The 23194-nt window shown below is 40.6% G+C and overlaps 1 protein-coding gene across 2 annotated transcripts in view; it reads right to left on the bottom strand.

Moving 5' to 3' along the window:
• Nucleotides 1-23194, bottom strand: part of CLSTN1 (calsyntenin 1) — a 32603-nt gene that overhangs the window by 8758 nt on the left and 651 nt on the right. The window contains exons 2-11 of one of the 2 annotated variants that reach the window (XM_082295884.1): nt 14448-14570; nt 10289-10318; nt 8703-8898; nt 6332-6540; nt 5234-5383; nt 4950-5135; nt 3579-3827; nt 2593-2714; nt 1673-1835; nt 514-564 (exon numbers count right to left, since the gene is read on the bottom strand). In XM_082295884.1, coding sequence (XP_082152010.1) covers nt 514-564; nt 1673-1835; nt 2593-2714; nt 3579-3827; nt 4950-5135; nt 5234-5383; nt 6332-6540; nt 8703-8898; nt 10289-10318; nt 14448-14570 — 1479 coding nt within the window. The remainder of the gene's footprint in view (nt 1-513; nt 565-1672; nt 1836-2592; nt 2715-3578; nt 3828-4949; nt 5136-5233; nt 5384-6331; nt 6541-8702; nt 8899-10288; nt 10319-14447; nt 14571-23194) is intronic. The other variant, XM_082295885.1, reaches the window with a different exon arrangement.

Raw genomic sequence — 23194 nt, 5'->3', positions numbered from 1 at the left:
TGTCTTTATGAGCAGCCTGGTCTAAATATGAAATCAGTCTTGCTCTGAGTGGGGAGCAAAGGTACCTGAGTTCCAGAGGTCCTTCTCAATGCACTGAACATATTCTATAATAAAGACACGTACCTACATGCATAAATACATACATTTATATAGGATGACGTGCATTTTTGTTTTAACAAAACTGGATGAAAGAAATTATGGCTGATATTTTACATCAGCAACTTTTTACACCACTTCACTGCAATCACAATGGTTGCAGATTTGTACATGGAGGAACACTTGGATGCAAACCAAAAAAATACCCAAACCAAACCAAATAAAACCCCCAAAACCAAGCAGAAGTCAGCTGAAGATGCTCTGCAAATAGAAGCACAATGAAGACACAAGCCTAGGAGAGGATTATGTGAAGGTCAATGGCCCAAATGCAATGCCTGCATTTCATGCTGTGTGCGAGATGAAGCAATGTCTTGGCTTAAAAATGAAATAAAAGAGTAGGGAGAAAACTCCAGCAACCTGCAGAGGTCTCGGGCACAGTTTCATTGTCATTTTCATTTCCTGTATATTCTGTAGAAAAGCAAGACAAAGAATAGGACAATAGGGAAAGGACCAAGTAGTTACAATTTGGCAAACCCTCTAATCCCAGAAAACAGAAAGCAGCACATCCCCAATGCTTGCTTATGTTGGACCCAGCTTCTCAAGGATTATGAGTTCTTGGAAACATGAAGAGCTGCAATGCAGTGAAGAAGCATCACTGTGCTGTTACAGGAACAGTCATGGCACCACAACCCAAAGAGCCCCACGCACAAGCAGCAGTGACGCCAGCAAGAACTGCAGAACGCTTCAACCAAGAGAGCAAACCTCTCACAAACCACCTTTGGAGTAAGATGGCACAGTCTAACAGCTGGCTCCATTTGAGGGGAAATTACACTGTGATCCAGACTAACACAGCCAATCACCGAAAGGTATCGAAAGCTGATCAAAAGAAGCCATTATCAACACAGATTTCTTAATCAATAATAGCATCGCATGTATTAAGCAGTCAATTTATCAGATGGAAGCACAAAAAATGAAAATCGGCTTTTAAATTTTTAAAAGAAATGTTAAAAGAACTCAAAAGGATAAAATCTCTCTCTTTGAGGTTAGCTGTATATATAACTTAGAGCAGCCTGAATAGAGCAGACAATAAAGCAGATGTCTATTTTTATAAGCAGAAATAGTAAAATACCCAAGAGACAGCACTGCTGTGTTGCTCTGCAGGGCTGTCTGCTGGACAGGCTTCCATTGATGAGAACACTTTTCCTACAAGATGTTTTGCAACCTACTTGAAATGAAGTGTTCTGCTCAGTAATGTGAAGTACAGGAGGTATTGTTACAACCATTACTAAAAATAATCTATCAGTATTCCCATGGCCACCACAAAATCATGTTGATGGAATACAGACTGGTGAACAGCCTTGTACTTTACACACCTGTGGCCAACGAGAAAACAAAGACTCATGGAAAAAATGACTCAGAGGAAATATGTGATACCAGCTTGGAGCAAAAACAATCTGCAAGAGGCAAAACAAGTTACATTTCATGCACTAAAAGGATCTGCTGGGTACTTCTAGATAACCACAAAGATTTCATTAAAAACAGTTAATTAGAAGTATTAACAGTTGTAAATAGTCACCTTGCCAACATGCTCCAACCACCAGCTGTGTTTCTATCTTGGAAGGGTGGAGTGGGTAATCCTCAGTGACTGGGAAAGGATCATAGGAAACACCATCCACGTAAAGAGTCACCGCAGGAAATTCAACGTTGACGACGTAGTGGTGCCACTCCTTGTCACACACCTGAGTGGACAGAGTTTTAACAATTCTGCTGTCACTTTTTCTTTTCCATTGCAGTTCAGTAACTGATCTGGTGCATGTTTTACATAAACACACGTGCAGATGTACCAACAACCTACAATACAAGCCTGTACAGACACAGTTGATCTTTCACACTCATGGCACACATCTGAAAAGCAAACTGACTCCCAAACATTAAAAAAAGTTTCTTTATTAAGTTGCCATTACAGGAAGCTGCACATACTTCCTTTCCTTTAATTCTTTAAATAACAGCATATTTCATTCTAAAAATATGTATGTACATGCAAGCACATCCTGAACTACTGTTTTAAGATAACATTACTTGACAAAGGACAGGTATTTGATGAGAGCAACTGTTAAAAAAAACATGACCATTTATCACTCAGACCCAGAGGGCTGGGAAAATGTCACATGCTCAGAAGTACCTGAATGCTATGAACAACCTGGAATAAATACCTCCTGTTTTCTCATGCACTCCACCTTAGAGTGCATTTACTGAAGATAACTGACATCACAGCTATAAGACTGACGCTGTATTTTTTATTTCATATTCAAGATGAGAAGGTGAAGCTGAATCTGACACTTGATCACAAGTGGAACAAGCACTGTTGGGTTCTATAAAACAGGCCATCAGGAGTTGGGAGTTGCAGAAAGCATTTACTAATAAGTCCACTACCAGGGACACTAGTCTTCGGTGGCTTTCACTCTAGCACTCTACCAAGTGTCCTTCCAGACTCACCTGGTTTAGTTTCCAGTGGAATTCAGCAGGTTTGTAGGTTTTTCCCTCAGAAGGATCCTGGCGGAAGAGGAAGACCAGGCGGCAGTTGTGCACATAGAGGGTGTAGTGGTGCCGGTTCATATCTGCACAGCAGTTTGAATTAACAGCGTTACTTTCTGCAAACCTTAAGAACAAAATCCACCTGTTCTGCAATTTCACACTTAAATCTCAAAGTAACTGATAGGCAGCAATCAATGTAGAAGTAAATCAGGCATGGTAAGAGGACTGTAAAACATCGGCAGTAGTAGTGAGGGTAAACACTCTTGAAGAAGCCATGAGGCTGCAGAACAGACAGACGTGTCTCTATCCAAACCCAACCTAAACCAAGGCACAGCACTGAAGAGCCAGAGATAAACCTGTCAGCAGGAGAAAAAGAGCTCTGTTTGCAAACAGAAAAGCTTCTTTTGTTACAAATGGCAATTATGGAAACAGGGTTATCACACTTCCTTCTTATTAATGGCATTTTCAAAATTATTGTTTCTGTATCATAAGCAGAGAGTGAAATTATGCACAAAATAAAAGAAACTTCATCTCTGGAGAAAGAGAAATTATATCCTCCTAGGGGAAAAAAAAGATACAGCAGCAAAATGCCGTCACTAGACCTGATATGTGTGTCTTAATGTTTTTAGGCAGCATCAAGAACAAGGCTATCTTTGGAGATGCAAACTCGAGGCTGCAATGCCAGAATAAGTAATCTACCACAGCAAAAGAAGTGCATAATGTAAACTGAAATAGAATTAGAAAAACAAGTCTGCCCAATCTGAAGCTACATAATCTTAAGGCCGAACCTAAACACAAGAACAATAGTGATTTTTGAAGTCACCTTCATTTCAATTCCAAGAAAACCCTGAGGTAGAGAAAACACTGAAGGCTGTCACATGTGCTGCCAGAGCACATAAAAACCCAACCCACCAAAAAGACTTTCTATAATTGAAGTATTGACAAACCTGTCTTGTCTGAATTGCACAGAATTGTCTCCTTCTCTTTGGTTCCGGGCCCGTGCCTCATCCATACTGAAATCATGAAGGGCTCTTTCAGACTGACTGTGACAACACCATCTGGAATCTTCACAGCCTGTGTGCCATTAAACTCGAAGACTTGGTCGCTGTCATGGCCATTATCTGTCGGCAGCCCCACAGTCCAGTTAGCAGCACTGCTTGGAGGGGGGAGCAGCTCAGCTGTGCCAGAAGCAGCACCTACAATACAAATGCTCAAATTAAAACAGAAATTTTAAAGACCTCCATGGGTTTCAAATTCAACTGTTTATCTCAGCACTAATTTCTCAGCACCAACTGTCAGGATTATGCACTACCCATCGAGCAATTTTCCTTTTAAATAATGTGGCACTAATTACAGGCATCTAATACCATGGTAACTTCCACAAATTTGACTTCTGGGTAGACAACTAATCTCATAATAAGCAAAGCAGCTTCAATCTTCACAGCTGTAGAACCTTATTTTGCCTCTATCTCAGGAACCCTTTCATTGATGCCACTTGTCCCTCAGACCCATGAGCACGATGCCTTTCTCTAGACACTCTATTGAAGCTGTGAGACCAGAACTCATCCAGCTGAAGAGAGTGCACAAGCACTCCCTCCCAGCCCACTACCTGCCCACAGCACAGTCAGCAGCAGGTACCTTTAACGTCACACTGACCTCAATCAGGGAACAGCTCAGGAATTGCCTGGGTCTCTGGGGTTACATGCCATTCAGACTTTCAATTACTTTCAACTGAGGTTGAAAACATAAATCATGAGTGATAATTTATCCTGTAATATCAATTCTTCCATATGTCTACAAAAGATTCAACGACTTTTTGTAAGACCTTTAACTGCAGCATAAGTGGATGCCAAGGGCCTTTATTCCTAGGGCAAGCACGGTACAAATTTATCTGATCCAAGTTAACTGTTTTCTTCCAAACCACTCTTCCTTGGTTTTCTCTAGTTTTTCACCACGTATTTCTCAGACTGCAGCCATTACATCCATCATGCTCAGAAAAACAGAGAGGCTTTAGTGGCTACACCCTTCCACAGATATTCTTTCAGCTCTTGAACATGAATCTCATGCAAGGGACATTATTAGTCTACGTAAGACAGCAGAGAGGCAGAAGAAAGAGATTCTTTACCACATTTGAGAATTATTGTAGAAGTCACCTTCAGGCAATTTCATGCCTTTTGCTGCCTGTTAGGAAATCCGTTGAAGGAAACTACGTGCAAATGAAGACCAGATCTACTCACTGATTTCTGGTCTAACATAAAATTCAAAGAAAAACTAGTAAGCAAGAGAGACCACTTTTATTTTAGCAAAAGTCTGCTTACCACAGAGCCTGTGGATGGATTTCTCAGAGTAGGTGTCTCTATCACAGCCTTTACCAATATGGCTGGTTTCTAGTTCCACCGTTGCTTCAACTGAGGTTACTGGCTCATCACATGTCTCCAAATGCATCCCAGGGAACAGAGCCAAAGAACCAGTGCCAGGCTCATATTCTATTCTTTTGCTCCAACCTGAATATTTATCCAAAGAAACAATATTAAAGATCTCTCATGTTTAACTGAAGGTACCAGCAAATGTTAAAAGCAGAGAGGAAGGAGAGCAAACTAACCTTGCCAGCCAGGCTTGCACGTAGGCTTAATGCTAATTTTAACCAACACATCCTCAGCAGCTCTCTTCTTCCCACAGTCATAGGCTGTTACTGTCAGTTTATACTGATGTTCTTTACCATAGCTTAACTTTTCTGTGTTTTTTATATAACCTGACACAGAAAAAAAGCAATTGTCAGACATCAATATAATTCTTCAGGGTCATTGCTGCATAATATGCATCCAGGTACCACCTGTGTACTTCATACAGACTCATCTGCAAGTGAATTACCCTGCACTATTTGACTTTTCAATGCCAGACTTCAGGCCCAGATCCTTAAAATACACAAAGCAGTGATGAGCACACATACACAGAGCAGCAGGTACTTCTCCAGCTCTTCACAGTATATTACATTACTCCAAATGAAACTGTTTATGAGTGGTAACTGATACACAAATTGTTTGGCACATGCCAGGATTCACTAACTTTTCTAAAATCTGCAAACCCATGAAAAGAATCCATTGGCAACATAGACCCCAAAAAACCTTAAACTAAAGCCCACTAACAACTGCTAACTTTGCTTATGCAGCTTGCTTGAACCACTAGAAGTAATTTACAGATTTTGAAGGGTCCATGGATCACTGGATGTCAGGAAATGACCTAAACAGGTCACTCCACTTCAAAACCAATAACCACAATACTGTCAACTCCAGAGCCTCATATGAGCATCTCAAATGCGGAAAGCACACACATGGAATCCCATTTTTGAAAGCTTATTAGCTAAAGTTATCCTAATTCAGGATGGAAAACTACAGGCAAAACCCCCAAAACTGCTAAGAGGCGTTTTAAAACATAGTAGAGCTACCGTATTTCCTTTATTTTGAAAAGGATTTTTCAAGAAACACACATGCAACACTTCATCTGCTCCTTACATCAGTAATGGCACATGGTATTGAAGGACATCTCACTTTTCGTTGTTAAATCAAACTGCTGAAGGGAACACCTCTGCTTAACTGGGCTGTTTAACATGTGTGCTGTATTTCTGTGCTGACCAGTGTGACTCCTGCTCTTTGGGTGACCAATGAGAGTCACTCCCACCCCACCTGGCTCTGTCTCTTACCGTCCTTGTCAATGGCAAAGGGCACATCTGGAGTCACGATCTCGTAGCTGCAGATCTGGCTGAACTGGGGGGAGCAATCTGCATCCACGGCTTCCACCTTGAGGATGTTGTCGTACCTCTTGCCCTCGATGACCGTGGCCTTGTAGGACTTCTCCTTGAACACTGGGGCATACTCGTTCACGTCGTTCACCTGGATATGGACGGTGGCCCTGCAATGACACAGAAAGGGCTCCCAGAGGCTGCAAACTCTGCTCCTGCCAGCACTGGGATACAGCAGCTCCCTCTTTGCCACCAAAGCCATGTCAATCTTTCAACCTGACAGCTCTGAATCTGCACTGTTCCAGTGCAATGCATTCAAAATGGCCTCTGTCCAACCAACCTCAATCCAGTCTTCCCATACCATACAATACACCACTGAAATGAAGGTAAGTGCCATTTATACTACCAGAGACTATCTGTTCCAAGAATTACACAGTCAGGTCAAACCAAGAAACAGAAAAGGAAAACTTGTTTTGAAGGTCTGTTTCCTGTGTACTTTAAACAAGTGAAAAACTATTCACATTTGCCTTCTTTTCTTCCAGTGCACTTACTTCCATGAATGTGGAGGTCTGGGGTTTGATTAACAGGAATATTTGTACCTGGTTTTGAATGACTGCCACTTTTCTCCTGTTCAAAGAAATGCTTTTAGGGTATTACAAATTCTGCCAAAGCAGCTCCCTCTTTTCCACATGTAGCCATCCTTCAGCATTCCAGCTCTCAGGAAGAAGCCACCAATGACTAATAAACCCAACAATCCCAACTACCCTAACTGAGAAGCCAGTGGGTGTTTCTCCAGTGTGTTGCCATGTAATTCAGTGTAGTTCCAGGTTTTGTTTACTATTGCTGGTTATTTGCAAATAAAACTCAAACCCTTGTATTGCAACCAACAAATTCCTGCCATTTTACAGAAATCCAACATAACAGAGCTGTGACAAAACACACTTTTGCCTTTGTTAAAACAGTATAATCCTAGATTTTTTTCTGCTGTCAGAGTATTTGATACAAACACCAATTTTTATTTTATGTGAACAAGAATGACAGTTAAGACTGGTCTTAGAACTCACTCTGATTTGCTTTAATTAGCTAATAAAGTACTCAGCTGTGTAAAGCAGTGAAAACTGGCTTATTTCTTGGATGTAGAAATGAGAAATCAGACAATTTAAATGGAAGAGTCCCAGAAGTGGCAGATACACTTTAACACTTCATACAGCTAGATAATCCTAAACAGACTGGATCTTGAATGCCATCCTTTTGTGCCTGTCACTGATTGCTGGTATACACAGACCAGGAAAATAATGCAGTTTCTGACAATGGAGAAAGGAGAAAAAGCTGAATCATGAAAGGTAAACTAATGAAGAATTAAATTACTACAGTCCTTCCATAAAAGCAGAAGTTTTCTAATGCTTATGCTAAGAAGAAAAATCTTGATTGCTATCCTTCTCTTTGAAAACTTCCTTCAAAAGTCAAATTGAGTATCAAACAGAATTTAAGGACACAACTATTTTCCACAAGTGCAATCCTTAAGGCAGTAACATTCTGCTGCCTACTTGAAGCATTCAGTTATAGAGTAGCAAGGTCTTGTTTGTCAGCAAGCTGACCTCTGCTACTCTATTCCTCATCTCACTTACGTCCCTCTCTTCACTTCACACAACTGCTCATCTCCCACATGCTCTGCAGATGTTTACACCAGAGTGTCAAACAATTACTCTCAAGTGGGTTTTCTAGAGACTATTTTATATTGTGGTTTTTCCTTAGATAAGGATTAGCCAAAGACTGCTTTGTTCCCATTCCTTAATGTAGGCAAGATGAGCCCCATGCTATTGATCTTGGATTCTTTGGTGAGGCCGTCTGGAAATGACAGAAACATGTATGCTTTGGCATTTTGTTAAGCTTAATACAGACTGACTTCTTGAACCAGTTTTCTGGAGTCCGAAACAACGTCCAGGCTTGGTATCCCATGCAAACTCCACCAACTCAGGACAGATTTTAAGTGTATCAACAGTTTTCCTGCTTCTATCCCCACCTGGCTCTCTAACGTAAATTCAGAGACATCAAGGGATAAAGCAGTACCACCTAAAACACAAATGAAGGGATGTCCAAGCAGCTCATGTCCATTTGACTGCTCTTTTTATTACCATTATTACCCTGCTTGAGCAGGGAGGCTGGACCAGATGACCCAGTGTGGTCCCTTCCAACCTGACCCTTTGTGTGGTTACATGAAAAGCCTTCCAGTATTAACACTTGGTTCACATTTACTCTCGACACACAGTCACCACAAGCAGGAGACCCCTCGGAGCCAAACTTCCCCTCAGCCCACCCCAGACTGACTTACTTGTGGGATTTTTTTGCATTTGCTCCATCTGGTCCCTTCCCACAGTCGTAGGCCTGGATGGTGAATGTGTAGTCCTTCTGCAGCTCACAGTCAAGCTTTTCCTTAGAGCGTATTATCCCCTCACCAGTGGATTTATCCACTACAACTGCTTCAAAGGGAACATTCTGCCCGTGGATTTTAAATCCACAGATCTCACCTACAGAGTTAAAGTAAAGACAGGTTAGAACTGGTCATCATGACGATACATTTTTTAAATAAATGACCAAATATTTTGCAGCCAAGGGTTTGTGAGGGTCTGTGGACAAAGCAAGAGCACTGTGCTTTAAAATGGGTGAATTCTGGGAACTTTAGTAAAAAGAAGCAAACGTCTGCCTTCCAAGCAACTTGTTTACTTTGCATCCATTCATGCAGGAGTACAAAAGAGAAAAAGAGAAATGTAGACAGGCATTTCACAGGAGTACTTGAGACAGCTCTAGGGCAAGAGTAGATCTTATGTGAGCATACAGCCAAGGCCACTGGTAATGTCTTCTATGTCAAGCTACTGGCAATAGCTGGGCAGCTGGTTTACTTTGACCAGAGCAAGAGGTTAAAATGCACAGTTACAAGTCAAGGGATGAAAAAGCTTCAAGTACAAGTTCAGCACCATAATTACAGAAATTCTGTCAACAGATCAAAGGACAAAGTCTTCCTGTGCAATGTACCTGGCTAAAATCAGGGAATCAAAATAAACTACTGAATGAGAAAGGTAGAAATACCAACTTCTCAGGCATCCATTTCATCCATTAGCTATCTACTAACATGGGCCAAACGTTAGTCAAGGAAGCTTTCAGGGAATGATTTAGAAGGCTCTCCTTCTATTCAAACTCGTTACCCTACAAACTTGGAAGAGAAGTCCCCAGCACATCATTTTTAAACACTTCTAAGCCTAAGGCTGCACTACAAGACTCTGGCTGGCACAGGTGGGTAACGCCCAGCACACAAGAAAAGCCACTCAATAAACTGTTTGATCATCTACACTGTGTTTTTACCTCTGTAACTTGTTATATTTTGATGGGGACTTTCTTACAGCCACTGTTTTGCTATTATAGTTGCAGTGGTTTCTTAGTACCAACAACACACTCTAACGAAAACATGTCTAGAGGTATCCAAAAAAAGTAGGTTGATTTATATTTTAAACCACTGAAGTCAGTCCTGAAGGGTGTGTAGGGCAGGGAAGGTGGTGCAGTGCTTTAGCACCTAAACATTACTTCACAAAGCATATGGAAAACCTCAGCTGTCCCCAAAAAGTGATCTACAAGTGAAAATACCAGAAAATGCTAATTTTCCCCAAACAGCTTCTTCGGTGTCCACACAACATACAATAATCCCAAATGGTTCAAATGGATGTCTGATTTACAGATATTTCTAACCAAGGGTTTGGTTACATAACAGTTTTTATCAATATATTTTAAAATAGAAAAAAACTGGGAGAATAAATGGGACAAAAGAGCATGACAGGATCTTCTGTTTCAGTGCTGATTCCCCATTTCATAACCAAAGTTAGTAGGTTAATACTCATAAAAGGGATAGAAAGAACCCTTTATCACCTTCTTTGGTGACTGTCACCTCAAAACTCTCTAAAGGGAAAAAAGACAAACCCAAGTCAGTAACAGGAAAGGTTGAATGGGAGCAAATAAGGAAAAGGCAAAGATGCACACATTACACAGAAAAGCTTTTGAAAAATTGTATTTTAAAATTCCAGTGGTGATTTGCTGTAACTGTTACAATTTTAGAGTTTTAGTTATGTTAAATATGATTTAATCTTTTAACTCCACATTTTCATTTGCAGAATTTTGAAATATTTCATATGTTCATAACAAGAGATTTTCAAAATTGCACGCTGATGAATAACCATCCATAAAGTAGAATTTATCTGATTTATATCATTTTATTTAAAGATTTGCCATAGTTCGTGATTAAAAAATATATGCATTAAATTGTGATTCTGATGAACATAAGAGTTTTGATTTAAGGAATGGGGAGGGGAGTTATATATTTTCCTAGCAGTATATTGCTTTTCCAGGTTAAAGAAGTAACCTTTTGTTCTGCTGCTGAAACACTGCAATGCTGGACAGAAGAGACCCAGGTACTCTGATATATTCCCCTCTTAGCACTGAGGAGCAGCTGCCCTGCCCCCTCCAGCCACCCCACGAAAGGAGAAGCTTCCACAATGTCCTGGATCTTCCACACTGATGAGGAGACCTCGGATATAACAGAGTTTTACAGGGGTATGACACGACTGTGAGAGACACCTGGAACGGTTTCAGAGTTTTAATGAAAAGACAAACCCCACTCTTCCCTTCCCTGGAAATCATGAACTGCTAAACCCCCAAACTACCAACTTTTACATATCATCCAATGTGCCCATTATTTTTTTCCTGATAATAATCATGTTTAGCCTGAATTCCTGTACAACAAAGTGGACCTCTACCTTTAAAATCGTTTCTGGCAGATCTCCTGTTAATTCTCATACTTTTCCAACAATTTGCAGTAACACATTCAAGTTTCCATTCCAGAGTGGCCTCAGAAAGAGATGAGGCACTACAGTTACAGAGAAGTATTTTTCTTAAAAAGGCAAAATTACAGTTTAATACTGAAGTGGAAATATAAGTAAGGAAAAGTTACCTTACCATGATTTCTAGCCTTTCATTTTTAAAAGAGTTTCTGAAATAGTTCTCAAGTCCTCCCTGAAACTCACTTCAGATAATCCCTGGATTTATAATCAGCTCTTTATTTTAACACACCAAGTATGCTGCCTCTTGTGGCACCCACATGATTTATATTTCAGTCTATTCTTACACAGGGTATAAATATAATCCTAGATTTTAATGTGTTTTGGCAATAGGATCATTGAAGAAAATTTTACGCTGTTTAAATTCATGGCTGACACCACTCATTAGCCAGAAGTGACATTCCAACTGCAAGCTTTCAAATATTCCACATCTTAACTCCTGTACACCCACCTCCCTGTTCCCTACAGTATATAAAATGCATGCACAGTAAAGGGGAAATCCCTGCTTGAGAGCTTTAGCCATCAGACTGATTTTAGGCACAAACAATAAACATACAATAAAAAAATGTAACTGTCCTTTATTTCATTTTTATTTTTTTTCAGCAAAAACACTTAGGATCAAATTCCAACATGATTCTATTTGTAATGTAGAAAAGATTCACTGAGGAACAAGAATGGTCATTGTCTTCTCAAGCAGATCTGCAACAGTCATGGTGCAGAACACTGATTCCATCCTGCCCCTATGTGCCAGGCAGTTTGACAAAGCAAGCTGGCATGACTATATTCACACAGTTTTCCAAAGTGTGTCATTTTAGATTTAAAACCATACAAATAACCCAAGAAATAAACATCTATATAACCCTACTTATTTTTGCACACCTAAATTTTAGGATCCTACCCACAGCACAAAGTGAACAAAGCAATAATATGTTACTTTTATTTGCCCCACAGTTCATGTACTACAAAGCATCTAAATGAACTAGTTTCGAGATGTTTCGACATGCTCAAAATTGAAATAAAGCAAAAAAGCTCTACTTAAAATATTTTAAACCTGCAGACAGCTCAGAAGTTTCACAGCTCAGCTAGAGGGCACAATTAATTAAAATATCCAGCCTTTTGAAGCATGAATAAATTTGATTTATAAGTAGGAATATACCAGTAAGGGCTGAAGCAGCCATTTAATCCTGAGCAGTGCTTTGTTTTGCTGTGAAAACACATCCCTGCCCCAGTGGGTTTCTCACACTGAACCCCCCAGAGATGGTGCTGGACACCAGCACTGTCTGTGCCAGGATGTGAGCACAGCACCCAGCAAAGCTGGTAACAGAGTCAGCACTCGCTCACCCCGGGGCTCCTCAAGGACAGATTCGAGTATTGTTCCATTTAATGGCACACAAACACTTCCAGAGACCCCCACGGCACAGTCCTTCAAAATTTATGCAATTCAAACGCAACAGTCTCGCACCAAGAATTTCTCTACAATGTTCATGTGCTACACTTAAACATTAATTTCTTTAAATCCACTGGTCTGCTGCTGCTGTTTCAGAAATGTCCATTTTTGAAAGCCAAAATATATTCTGTTTACACAAATATATTCTGTTTATACAATTCCCAGTATATAAAAATGTTCATTTAATGAAAGCAGGTTTATACAATTTACATCAACCCAATGGGAAAAGTCTCATTTAAGAAATGCTTTAACATTGGATTTTCCTCTGCAAACGTAACAATATATTTGAAGATACTCTGACAGTACTTTCTTGAAAACATTACTACCCAAGAGGTATAAAACTGCCATGTTCAGATTCTGTTCAATGCTGCTGAACTACCAGCACCTATATTTAAAGCACTTAAGAACTGCAAGAGGTGATTCATGTTCTCCTCATCCCTGAGAACACAAGTCAGGCTTCCCACACCTCTTTCTAATGACCAGATTTTGTGTATGCCAACACAAGCTTCTTCGTTTGGCAGTGAAAAGTTTTGTACACAGACAGCAGCTTTATTTGCAGTTAAGATAACAGAAGAGCCTCTGCCACATGTACCAATACATGACGAAGTTTTAATTTCAGAGGTGTAGCACTATCTCTGAACTTCTGAATAGCAAGTTTACCATTATCTTCAACTTCACTGGGGATAATTACAGCCTTACAATCATGCAACGAAACTTACTTTAAGCACTACTTCAAGAAGATTGTGACCAAATGGCCGTAACACTGCAGCACTCAATGCAGTTGGCTGCTGAACATTTAAAATGGTTCTTAATTTAATTTAATCACTCTCCTATCCCTTCCTCCTTGAAGCCAGGCTAAGCAATGTCGCCAAAAATGGCTCATGTCCTATCCTTTAGGTACTTCACTAGGATTCTTAACTCTCAAATTTTGCTTAACAAAGTCAGCTTCTGCAAATATCCAATTTAAGCTTGCGCTATCCACCACAAGTAATTTAAATACCTACAGATGCCCAATGGTATTCTCCAAACACATCTTTCTAACACTGTCAAATTCAAAAAAGGACTTTCCATAACACTGCATCCAATTAATGAATACAGTATTCCTAAACAAAGGTTTTCAGAAAAAAATCTACTGCATAAGTTTATAAGAAACCTGTCAGTACTATGCTCAAAGTGAAGAATTAGCCCACATTTTGCAAATATGTTGTGTATCATTCCCTATATTCTTTGCTACAGGAGAAAAACCCTTTTCTTCAGCCAGAGGAAGTTGTTCAGTTTTTAAAATACCCTAGATTGTTAAGCAAACTTATTACAGACGTGCAATCCTAATTCTACTAATTAGTATTTTCACTCTATTAAGACACAAATAAAAAATGCTAAGAAAACCAAAACTCTCTTCAGTATGGTGAGAAAATCATTGATTCAGAACTCCCACGCTGGATGCTGTGAAATGTGGAATCTAGAGGATTGAGGAAAAGAATAGACACTCTGAAAACAAATAAAAAATAAAACACCAGAAAATTACCATGTACACATGAAACTGAAAGAAGCAAAGTGCTTTCTGGTTTGGATACTTGGATACAGCTGCAAATCTGAAATAAAATGCTGTTCCATGCACACACATTTCCTAGGATCTAAAAGCTTTGAAATGTTATGCTACTGTTATGGAAAACACACTAACACAGAGCATTTGTCCACGAGAAAGCATTTCCACATCTTCAAACAGAAGTGCAGGTGAATTCTTTACCTGCAAAACGCAGAGGTGCATCTTTGTCAAGGGCTATTAACGGGGGGTCCAAGAGCACCGTGTTGTCATTTTCTGTAACTATGCCATGATAGGTTGTTTCAATCCATGGCTTATGCTTGTTAACTGAAAGGAAAACAAAGTACAAAGTCAAAACATTTGGAACCGACAATATCTTTAAAAAACGCTTTAAAACACTAATTTCAGTATTTTCCTATTTGATAATTCTGAATCAAGGTTTTAATAAACTAAAAGACTTGAGACAAAATCCTAGCTAAGTATGTTCAGAAGAGCCGAGTGTCCCTGTAGGCTTTCCAAAAGTAACTCAGAGAATTTAAATTAGTTTCTAACTATGCTGGGATTTAAGATGCCCCTGAAGTGCAATTCAAAAACCTGTTAACAGTGATGGGGAGCTGCTGCCATCACTGCCAAGTGTGATACCAGCAAAACCTCAGTCAGCACCAGATGAAGAAAGTCCAGCCAAGACGAAACATCAGGGCTTGTTTACACTCCACGTCCCCCCTTCCCCAACATAGAAAACTTGGAATACAGCTGGTGGACTATTCAGAACATGAGGGCTTGTTCTCATGTCAGCTTTTTGTCTTGTATAGGGGGTTTCACCATCATTAAGAAAACATGTGGAAAAGAGATCAAACTTCAGTTCTTTAGTAGTTGTTTTAAGAGACTGGGAAACTCCACTACAAAATCACCTGCGAGAGTATCCTTCACCTCTGCACAGAAGAGCCTCAAACTGATCACCTGAGACTGTCTCAGGATGACTGGTCTTCCCTGGCTGCAGAGAAATGCAGTATCTTTTCTTGCCAGCCTCAAAAAGAGTTTCTTCTAGTACATCACTAAAGACACAAGATCAAAGCACGTTATCTACTAGGTTATCATCTACTCTGTGACAATCCAATGGGACAGTCCCTAGATTATTAAATATTTAGCTTTATGTTACGCTCCCCAGCTCAGGTGGTGGAGTGTTACTGCCTGAGTGGCACCCAGATTGTTAAGTTTCCTTAACAGTATCATTTTCCCAAATGCAATTCTGCAAGATTGCATGTATCCAGCTGCTTAGAACCAATGGAAAAACATCCTACAGGGCCCGAAAACTGCTCCTTACCAGACAAAGCCAAGTAATCTTCAGCAAACAACGCATAATGAAATACAAGAAATGCCTTGCAAGAGGTTACAACAAACACACCAAAGAGCATTCAACAGGCAGCAGCATCATCCAGGTTTTGGTCTGCATGAGATCAAGAACTTAAAATTTAAGAAATGAATGCCTGTGCAATCACAGCAAAATATACACAACAGCTAGAACATATCACACAGCTGAGTCCTGCTATTTCACCTCTCAAGAATTATATAAGCAGATTGTCAAAACAGGCAGAGATGGAAGGCTAACCCAGACGTTTGAATCCTGCCTCTTCAACAAACTAAAATGGATTCATGTCATGTGCCATATGCTTACCCAGGGGAATTAAAAAACAGTGACAAAAGGACACTTCAATAAACGATTAAACCTAGAGAACTCATACAGGAAACCATAATACTCCCAGTATGCTTTCATCTGCAATCTTTTACTAGTTAGTCGCAACAGTAGACAGGATGTATCATCTTCATCCATAACAATGCAGCAAGAAAGAACTCACAACGAACTGTTTTAATGCAAACTGTGTTTAATTACTCCATGTGGTTTTACTTAATAGGGCAACACTCTCTTTACTGCCTCAATACCCACACTCTCAACATGCAGCACACCAAAGAGCCAGTTAAATGCCAAGTACATTGTTCTATTTACCCAGAGAAGTTCAGTGCTGCTGCAGCACCCTCCCAGGAACACCGTGTTTCAGAACAAACCTGGTCACGCTCAAGGCACTACAACAGATTCCTCCCTCCGAGGGAAGGTGCCAGTAATTGCTCAAGCGTGAGGCTCCCATGGAACGCTCACCCACAATTCAAACCTAGTCTGGAGAAAACCGCCACCAATACAGCTTTGGCTTCAGGAGCACAAGGAGGTCACAATTGCATATTTTTCTCTAAGTACATCTGGGACAGTTATACCCCAATTGAAAGCATCAGTCCTTTCATCCGTTCATCTTAGTCCTTGCAAGGATGTGGTATAAAATACCAGAACAGATCTCTGCCAGAAAAAACCCTCCATCTTCATTATAATGCTTCTGAATGTGGATTACAAAAATACTTAGGTTTTTTTTTTTTAAGTTCTGAGAAACCTTCTCCTAATTTAGCAACCTCCTACCTCCACTACTGCTGGGTAGGGAGCTCTGTGAAACCTTCAAGTACTGTAACCACAGCATCATGAGTATGCTGAGCATCTGCAGAGTCTAGTGAACCTTCAAACAACAGGCCCAGTTGAAAGCAAAGTCATGTCCTTTTGTTGTGCTGCAGACAATAAAATCATAAAGCTTACACCCCTTTGTGTTTTGGAAGGCTAAAACATCACCAGATTTCAAAACATAAAGCTTAAATCCCTTTGTGTGTACAAATACTAAACATCACTGGATTTTTAAACACCAAACTTACTGCTGAATATCCAGGAAAGGCCCGTTATCCATAGTTGTGATCTACTGACTCCACCATAACCACACACTGGAAGGAATTCTCAAGCTAGTGTCTGAAATATGAGGTACAGTGTACGAGCAATACATCACCGCTTCCCTTCAATCAAACTGAACCAAGTGTTATCCTGATCTCAGCTGCTTAAATAGCATTAAATCTTGGACTGAGAAGAGGGACAAAAACGTGAGGGGTAGTTTAATTGTCACAAAACTCATGCAATCTACAGAAGTTGTTCAAGCCAGATTGGTAGTTTCAAACCAGAGCAGCAGCCTATTCCAAGCTTGACACTAACAAAGTGCCCTGAGCTGTTAATCTCTTGCCATTTAACTGGGATAAACTACACTGGTTTCCTTGAAATACAATATTCACACTATTTATAAGCGCCTCAGCTGGAATCTGCTGTAAATCCCAATGAGCATTTAATCTAGTCAAGTGGGGGGAGCCGTGCTGGCACGGGCAGCTCACCGACTTCTGCTTGGCTTTTAGTGGGCATGAAGGAACTCCAAGGCCAGCTAAGCACGGGCATTTCCCAGGTGGCACCCTGAATGGAGAAGCTCCTGCAGAGCCTTCCCTACTGCCCAGCCTGACGGAACATGTCCCACGAGGTGAGCACCAGCCACTTCCCAGCTCTGTTTGTCTGCAGGTAATTGCTGCTACAGGGGGAGAAACCACACGTGTGCCTCCAACACAGGGTTTGAAAATACCATCTGCTCCAGGTAAATGTGCTCAGCGTCTCCTGACCCAGAACAGACCAGCCCGACTGTTCTGCAGCAAAGGGAATGCTCCTCAGAGCAAGGATGCTTCCTTCCCAGGAGCGATGGCTGATGCTGCAGAACACAATCCAGCAGATAACCTTCTTCTGCTGCCTAAAAGAATTAATGAATGTAAATGAGCAGGTAGGCAGGGCAACCGGGTTTAGGGCAAGTGTGGAAATTTTAATCAAAAGCTATTAAGACAATCAGAATTAATTCAGTTCTCTAATTTGAAAGCAAACATTAAAATTAAATGTACTTATCAAAGTCCTTTCTGAGGACTTCTGTTACCTTCTTACAAGTGGTCAGAAGTTCATTTGACTTAAATGGGATCTGGCACCTACACGACCGAAGATTTAAACACACCTCAACCAGAAAAGACTGTATCTGGAACACTTTTTCTTCTAGATAACTGCTTCTAATATACAGTGCTGTCTAGCCATGTTACACATTGTCAGAACTGAATCAAGATGTTTCATGTCAAAATAAATTCTTAAGAATTAACTGGTTAAACACACTAAACTCAGTAACAAGTACTGGAGTTTGAAAGCTATTTTTCAATCTAATGACAGTAAACACAAAATCCTCATTCTGAAAATGTACCTTTGAACCTCATGAAAAATTCAGAGAAAAATTCACAAAAAGAGAATTATATTCTCTGTCAATATAGATGAACAGCACTCCATCTGCACGGGATGAACTAGTAGAATCCTTTACTTCTGTCCTGAAGGTCTGACAAAAACTGATTACTGTGTATCTTTTGCTTAACTGTCTTCCTCTTGATGCAAGAGATCACCAGGATGCCTTTCAGTGAGACAGTAAAAACTCCAACATACCTTACCCCAAATAGTCGTAATGTAGTACTGTTCTGAAGAAATGTCAAGCCATATCATTAAAAGAACAAGTCTGTGTAGTACCTAACCACAGAAAAATACAATCCAGCCAATGAGTGAAGAGCTACACAATAAAATATGCCTTCTCCACCCTGAAAGTAAAGTTGAATAAGAAAGGGCATAGCATGGCCCGATTACAATGTGTGTTCTATCCTGCCCTGCCCGTCACTCACGGCTCCTGCCTCCAGGAGAAAAGACCCAGGATTAACTTTGGACATAAACCAGTGCAAATGAAAAGATATATTGTATGTGTTTATTTAACTGGGTCTTCTCATACCTAGAATTTTATCAGAAGTCATCATCATACAACCAGGTACAAACAATGGGATAAAACTGAACACAAACTCTGTTCAAATGCTGACTTTCTTGATGGTGTGGAACTTATCCATAGTATGAGGTTTCAAGACAAACTACTATTTCCATTGCTGGGAATTCAAGGCAGCAACAAAGTATGAGGGAATTAATCCAGGAGACTCACTTAGAATATCCAGGAGATGCCCCAGGACAGGGATTAAGTAAGGGCACAGACATCCACCATCAACCTCTGTGGTTCCCATCTGCAGGAAAATCCGGTGGTTGAAATTCATCCCAAAATTTCAGATCTCTATCTTGGATTCTTCACCACAGTTAAGGAGCACTTGTAACTCCTGCTCTAGAAGCTCAACTGCCATACACTGGAGCACAAGATAATGTTTATAAACTATCAGCTGCCTACACTATGAGCCTGCACAATTAACACTAATTCTTCAAACACCACATTCAAACCAACAGCTGTAGAGATTCAACAGGGTTTTATGAAATTATATTTTGCCTAGAGAAATATCTCCTGTTTATCACCACTTACAGAAAGTTTCCTGTTCTCCACTGAACCAGTTGCCTAAATCTGATTTTATTTGTACAAAGATACATGCAAGTTTTTCTATAAGCCTGATGAAACTAAGAGACATGCAAATGACTGATTAGAAACTATCTGCAATTTTTACTATCCACAACTGCAACAGAAGAAACATTCAGAGCACCAAAGACCTGAAACAGAGGATACACTGACCAAATTTGAATTTGGATAAAAGCCTGGCAGGGAAAACAAAGATTCCACCACATAACAGTTTAAATAGGATTAAGCCAACAAAGCCTTAATTTTTCAAGTGAAATTTAAAATGTTTTACACTAAACAGGAGACTGAAATAGAAAACATAAGCCTTTAACTACAAATATTAAATTAATGTTATCTTAAACGTTGCTAATTATAGTGCAAGGGTGGAAACCCCTTCCATTTTAGCTGTTGTCATATTTACAAACTTTGTTCCTCGAAAGGAAACAGTATTTAGAAATACAACAAACATCACCCCAGTATAGCTGGCACTTCTGGCTCTACTTGTTGACTCCATTTAAAAACAGGGAAACCCCCTGGGAGCAGTAGCTGCAACTTGTTTGCAATCAGATACAAAGCAAATGAGATGAGACCTAATACTATAAACAAAGGACAGACAGACAATTCTTCAAAGGCACTGAGGTTTCCAATAATCCCTTCTAAAGGCTCCTAAGGAGGTTTAGTCCCTACAGAAGCCAATGCGAGTCAATCAGCACAAAACAAATAAATTAGAGTTGAAAACAAGATTTATTTAAGACCAAGGCTTCCACCTCACTAAACTCTCCCATGTTTCGAGGTATCTCTTCTTTGACAATAACGCTACAAGATGTGTGGCCCTTAACATCATAAATCACATTTCAGAGACTTCTCCCAAAGGAACTAAAGAGAGTAAGGCTCAGTAAAATTGTAAAAGTGCTTTTATTCAGAAAACTTTAATGACCACAGAAGTTTTTTCCTCTCTGCAGCAGAGCTTCAGAGCCACAAGCCACTCAGCTATCACATACTTGGGCTTCACAGCAGGAAATGCTGTTTTACCCAGAATACCAGAATTCTAAGTTGTGGGATGTTCACACTATGGAGAGCTGTGGCCTGACCTAGGTTTAACTTCAACCCTTCTAACTTCCATGAGAAATTGAAGCCCATGAGCCCAGCTTCTTTCCTTCTTAAAAAAATCTTTGCAATTATCTGCAACTGGTGAATTTTTGTCTGCAGAAACATTTAAGACCTCAAACCAAAGATACATTTATTAAGTCTAGAGAAGTTTCTGTTGACAGATTTTCCTGCTAACTCTGCACAGACAGCACAACCTGCAGCCTAATAACATGGGAGAAGACAACCAGCACAAGAGTATTCCAAACACAGTGTAAATCATGCTTGCCCAGACCATCTCTCCTCCATTTCAGTTTCCACAGCAGTGCATTATTTTTAAATAACACACATAGAAAAAGAGATTAAAATTGTTTGCATGAACAGATGGCTGTATATAATGTTTTCCCAAGCACTATACATCGTAGAGAGGTCTCGTACTGATTAATTCTATCTCTTCTCAGTGGTTTCTTACTTTCATAAACACTTGAAGAATAAAAAAAAAAAACAGATCCCATAAATAGCCAAAATGTCTCTACATAATGCTTTAGGGTAGCGTTACCTTTCCTTGCCCCTAGAAAGGAGAAAGAAACCTACCTAATCCCCAGCCCTATATTAAAAAGGCTGTTCCTGTATCAAAGAAACATCTGCAGCAAGACTGTGGTAGTAACAAAGTGGTTTGTGGTTTGGATTTAAGACATTCTCAGCACCACATAACTTCCTGAAATAATCACAGATCAGCAAAGCTTCCTCAAGAAAGTATTACTTTCATCAATACCCATCCTAAATGACAGTAAGTTGGAAGGGCCCCAAGACAACAGAGGTCTATCCCTCTACCTGGTCAGGACCCACGGAAGCAGCAGCCGTGAGCTGCACTGCCTCCTCCTCTGGAAACTCCTGCATTCCATTCCCCATCCAGCTCTGGCCAGAAACATCCAACTGCTTCACCCACAAACACAGTCTGAATGCACTGCTAGGTACTGCTTTTCCACTGCAACAAGCTTAGAAATATTTGATCAATTACAAACTTCATCAATTACAAAACAAATTTGATTAGATTAAGAGTTTTGCACCAGCTGGACAGGAAAATGCCTCTTTAGAACCCAAAATCACTCTCTGCACCCCTTGAAATAGCTACAGGGAAAATGGTAGGTCAGCTAGCTCACACCTGCCTTTTGTGCAAGATCACATCCCCCAAATGCTATTTCCCTTTCTTTCCATTATCAAAAAAAGAAACCACTTTTCACTCCCCTGTTCCAACAACAGGAATGGCAGAACTGGCAAGTGGAACTCACCACTCTGGTGCAGCCTTTCCAGTCCATTTTTGCACATTACTGAACCAAGCACAATTCCATTTTCACCACTTACAATAAATCTCAGCGACCTCCATCACAAGGACTTTAAAAGTCACACATGAAAAAGATGAAGCTGTACTTGAAAAAAAATTGAACCGGCACAAAACAGAAAGCTTACCATAAATGCTTCCAAACAAATGCCTTTCCTAACAACAGGGAAATGAAAATGAGTAGCCCTTGCAGCTTTCCAGGTGCTCTCCAGAGCTTAACTGTCATTAAATGCATCTCCACATAACACTATTAACAGGCCTACCTACAGCAGCCAAAACGTTGCAAGGACTAAGGCAACTGCACACACTAAGCTGAACCAGCCCTCATTCTGTAACTCAGTTATGTGTGATGAAGTTTAACAGATCAGGACCTGCAGTCCAGCAGCTCTGTAGATCTGACTGAAAACAGGTATTGCCTCTAACAAGCTGCAGAAAAGCTGCCTACCAGCGCTGTCCTGGGTAACACTGCCTGTATTTGCCATTTGTTTCCAAAGCATGTATCAGCTCGCTTGGAAAATGGTTTTTGATGTTAATCTTATTCCTACTTTCAAATAATGGAATTCAAAGCCACTATGCTTGTGTGCTAGTGTGGTAAATGTTACATTTAATGATTCCAAGAACACTGGTGAACAAACTGTACTTGAGGGATCTTACGCAGGTTAATGATGGTCACTGCTAAAACAGCTGGCAGAAGACTTCCCAGACTTATTACGGCAGCAGCCTCTTGATCCACATAGGGAAACTGCAGCAAGATGTGTCCATAACGAGCTGGTTTCTAGATCAAGAACTTCCCTTCAACGTATGTACAAGCCATTTTACAGCCGCACTTCTGATGTACGCTCCTATTCAACGCTCTTAAATCTCGTCATAGGATCAGCTGAATCTTGCAGAAACAGCATTCCCGATGCCAGGGGTAACCTTCAGGTGAGGAAGCGTCTCCGAGCCTCTCACTGAAGCCTGCCGGGGAGCAGCCCCGCAATGCGTATGATGCTGCTGCTCCTCGGGATCAATCAATAGCCACCAGGCCCGCGCTCACATCGCGAACCCGCACGGTCTGGCCCAGGCGCTGCTCCGGCTCATCCCCGCACGGAGGTTTCCCAGGCCAGCCCAGCCAGGCCCGGCTGCCCACGGGCTCTCCGAGGGGGTTTATCCTCGCTCCCGCCGCGGCTCTGCCCGGCCCAGCTCCGGCCGGGTCTGCCCGCGGGACCCTCCCGGCAACA

The sequence above is a fragment of the Coloeus monedula genome (genome assembly GCF_965178545.1).
Source record: "Coloeus monedula genome assembly, chromosome: 22".
In the NCBI taxonomy this organism is placed as follows: domain Eukaryota; kingdom Metazoa; phylum Chordata; class Aves; order Passeriformes; family Corvidae; genus Coloeus; species Coloeus monedula.
The sequence above is the reverse complement of the archived record's forward strand: the minus strand, read 5'-3'. Positions and strand labels throughout refer to the sequence as shown.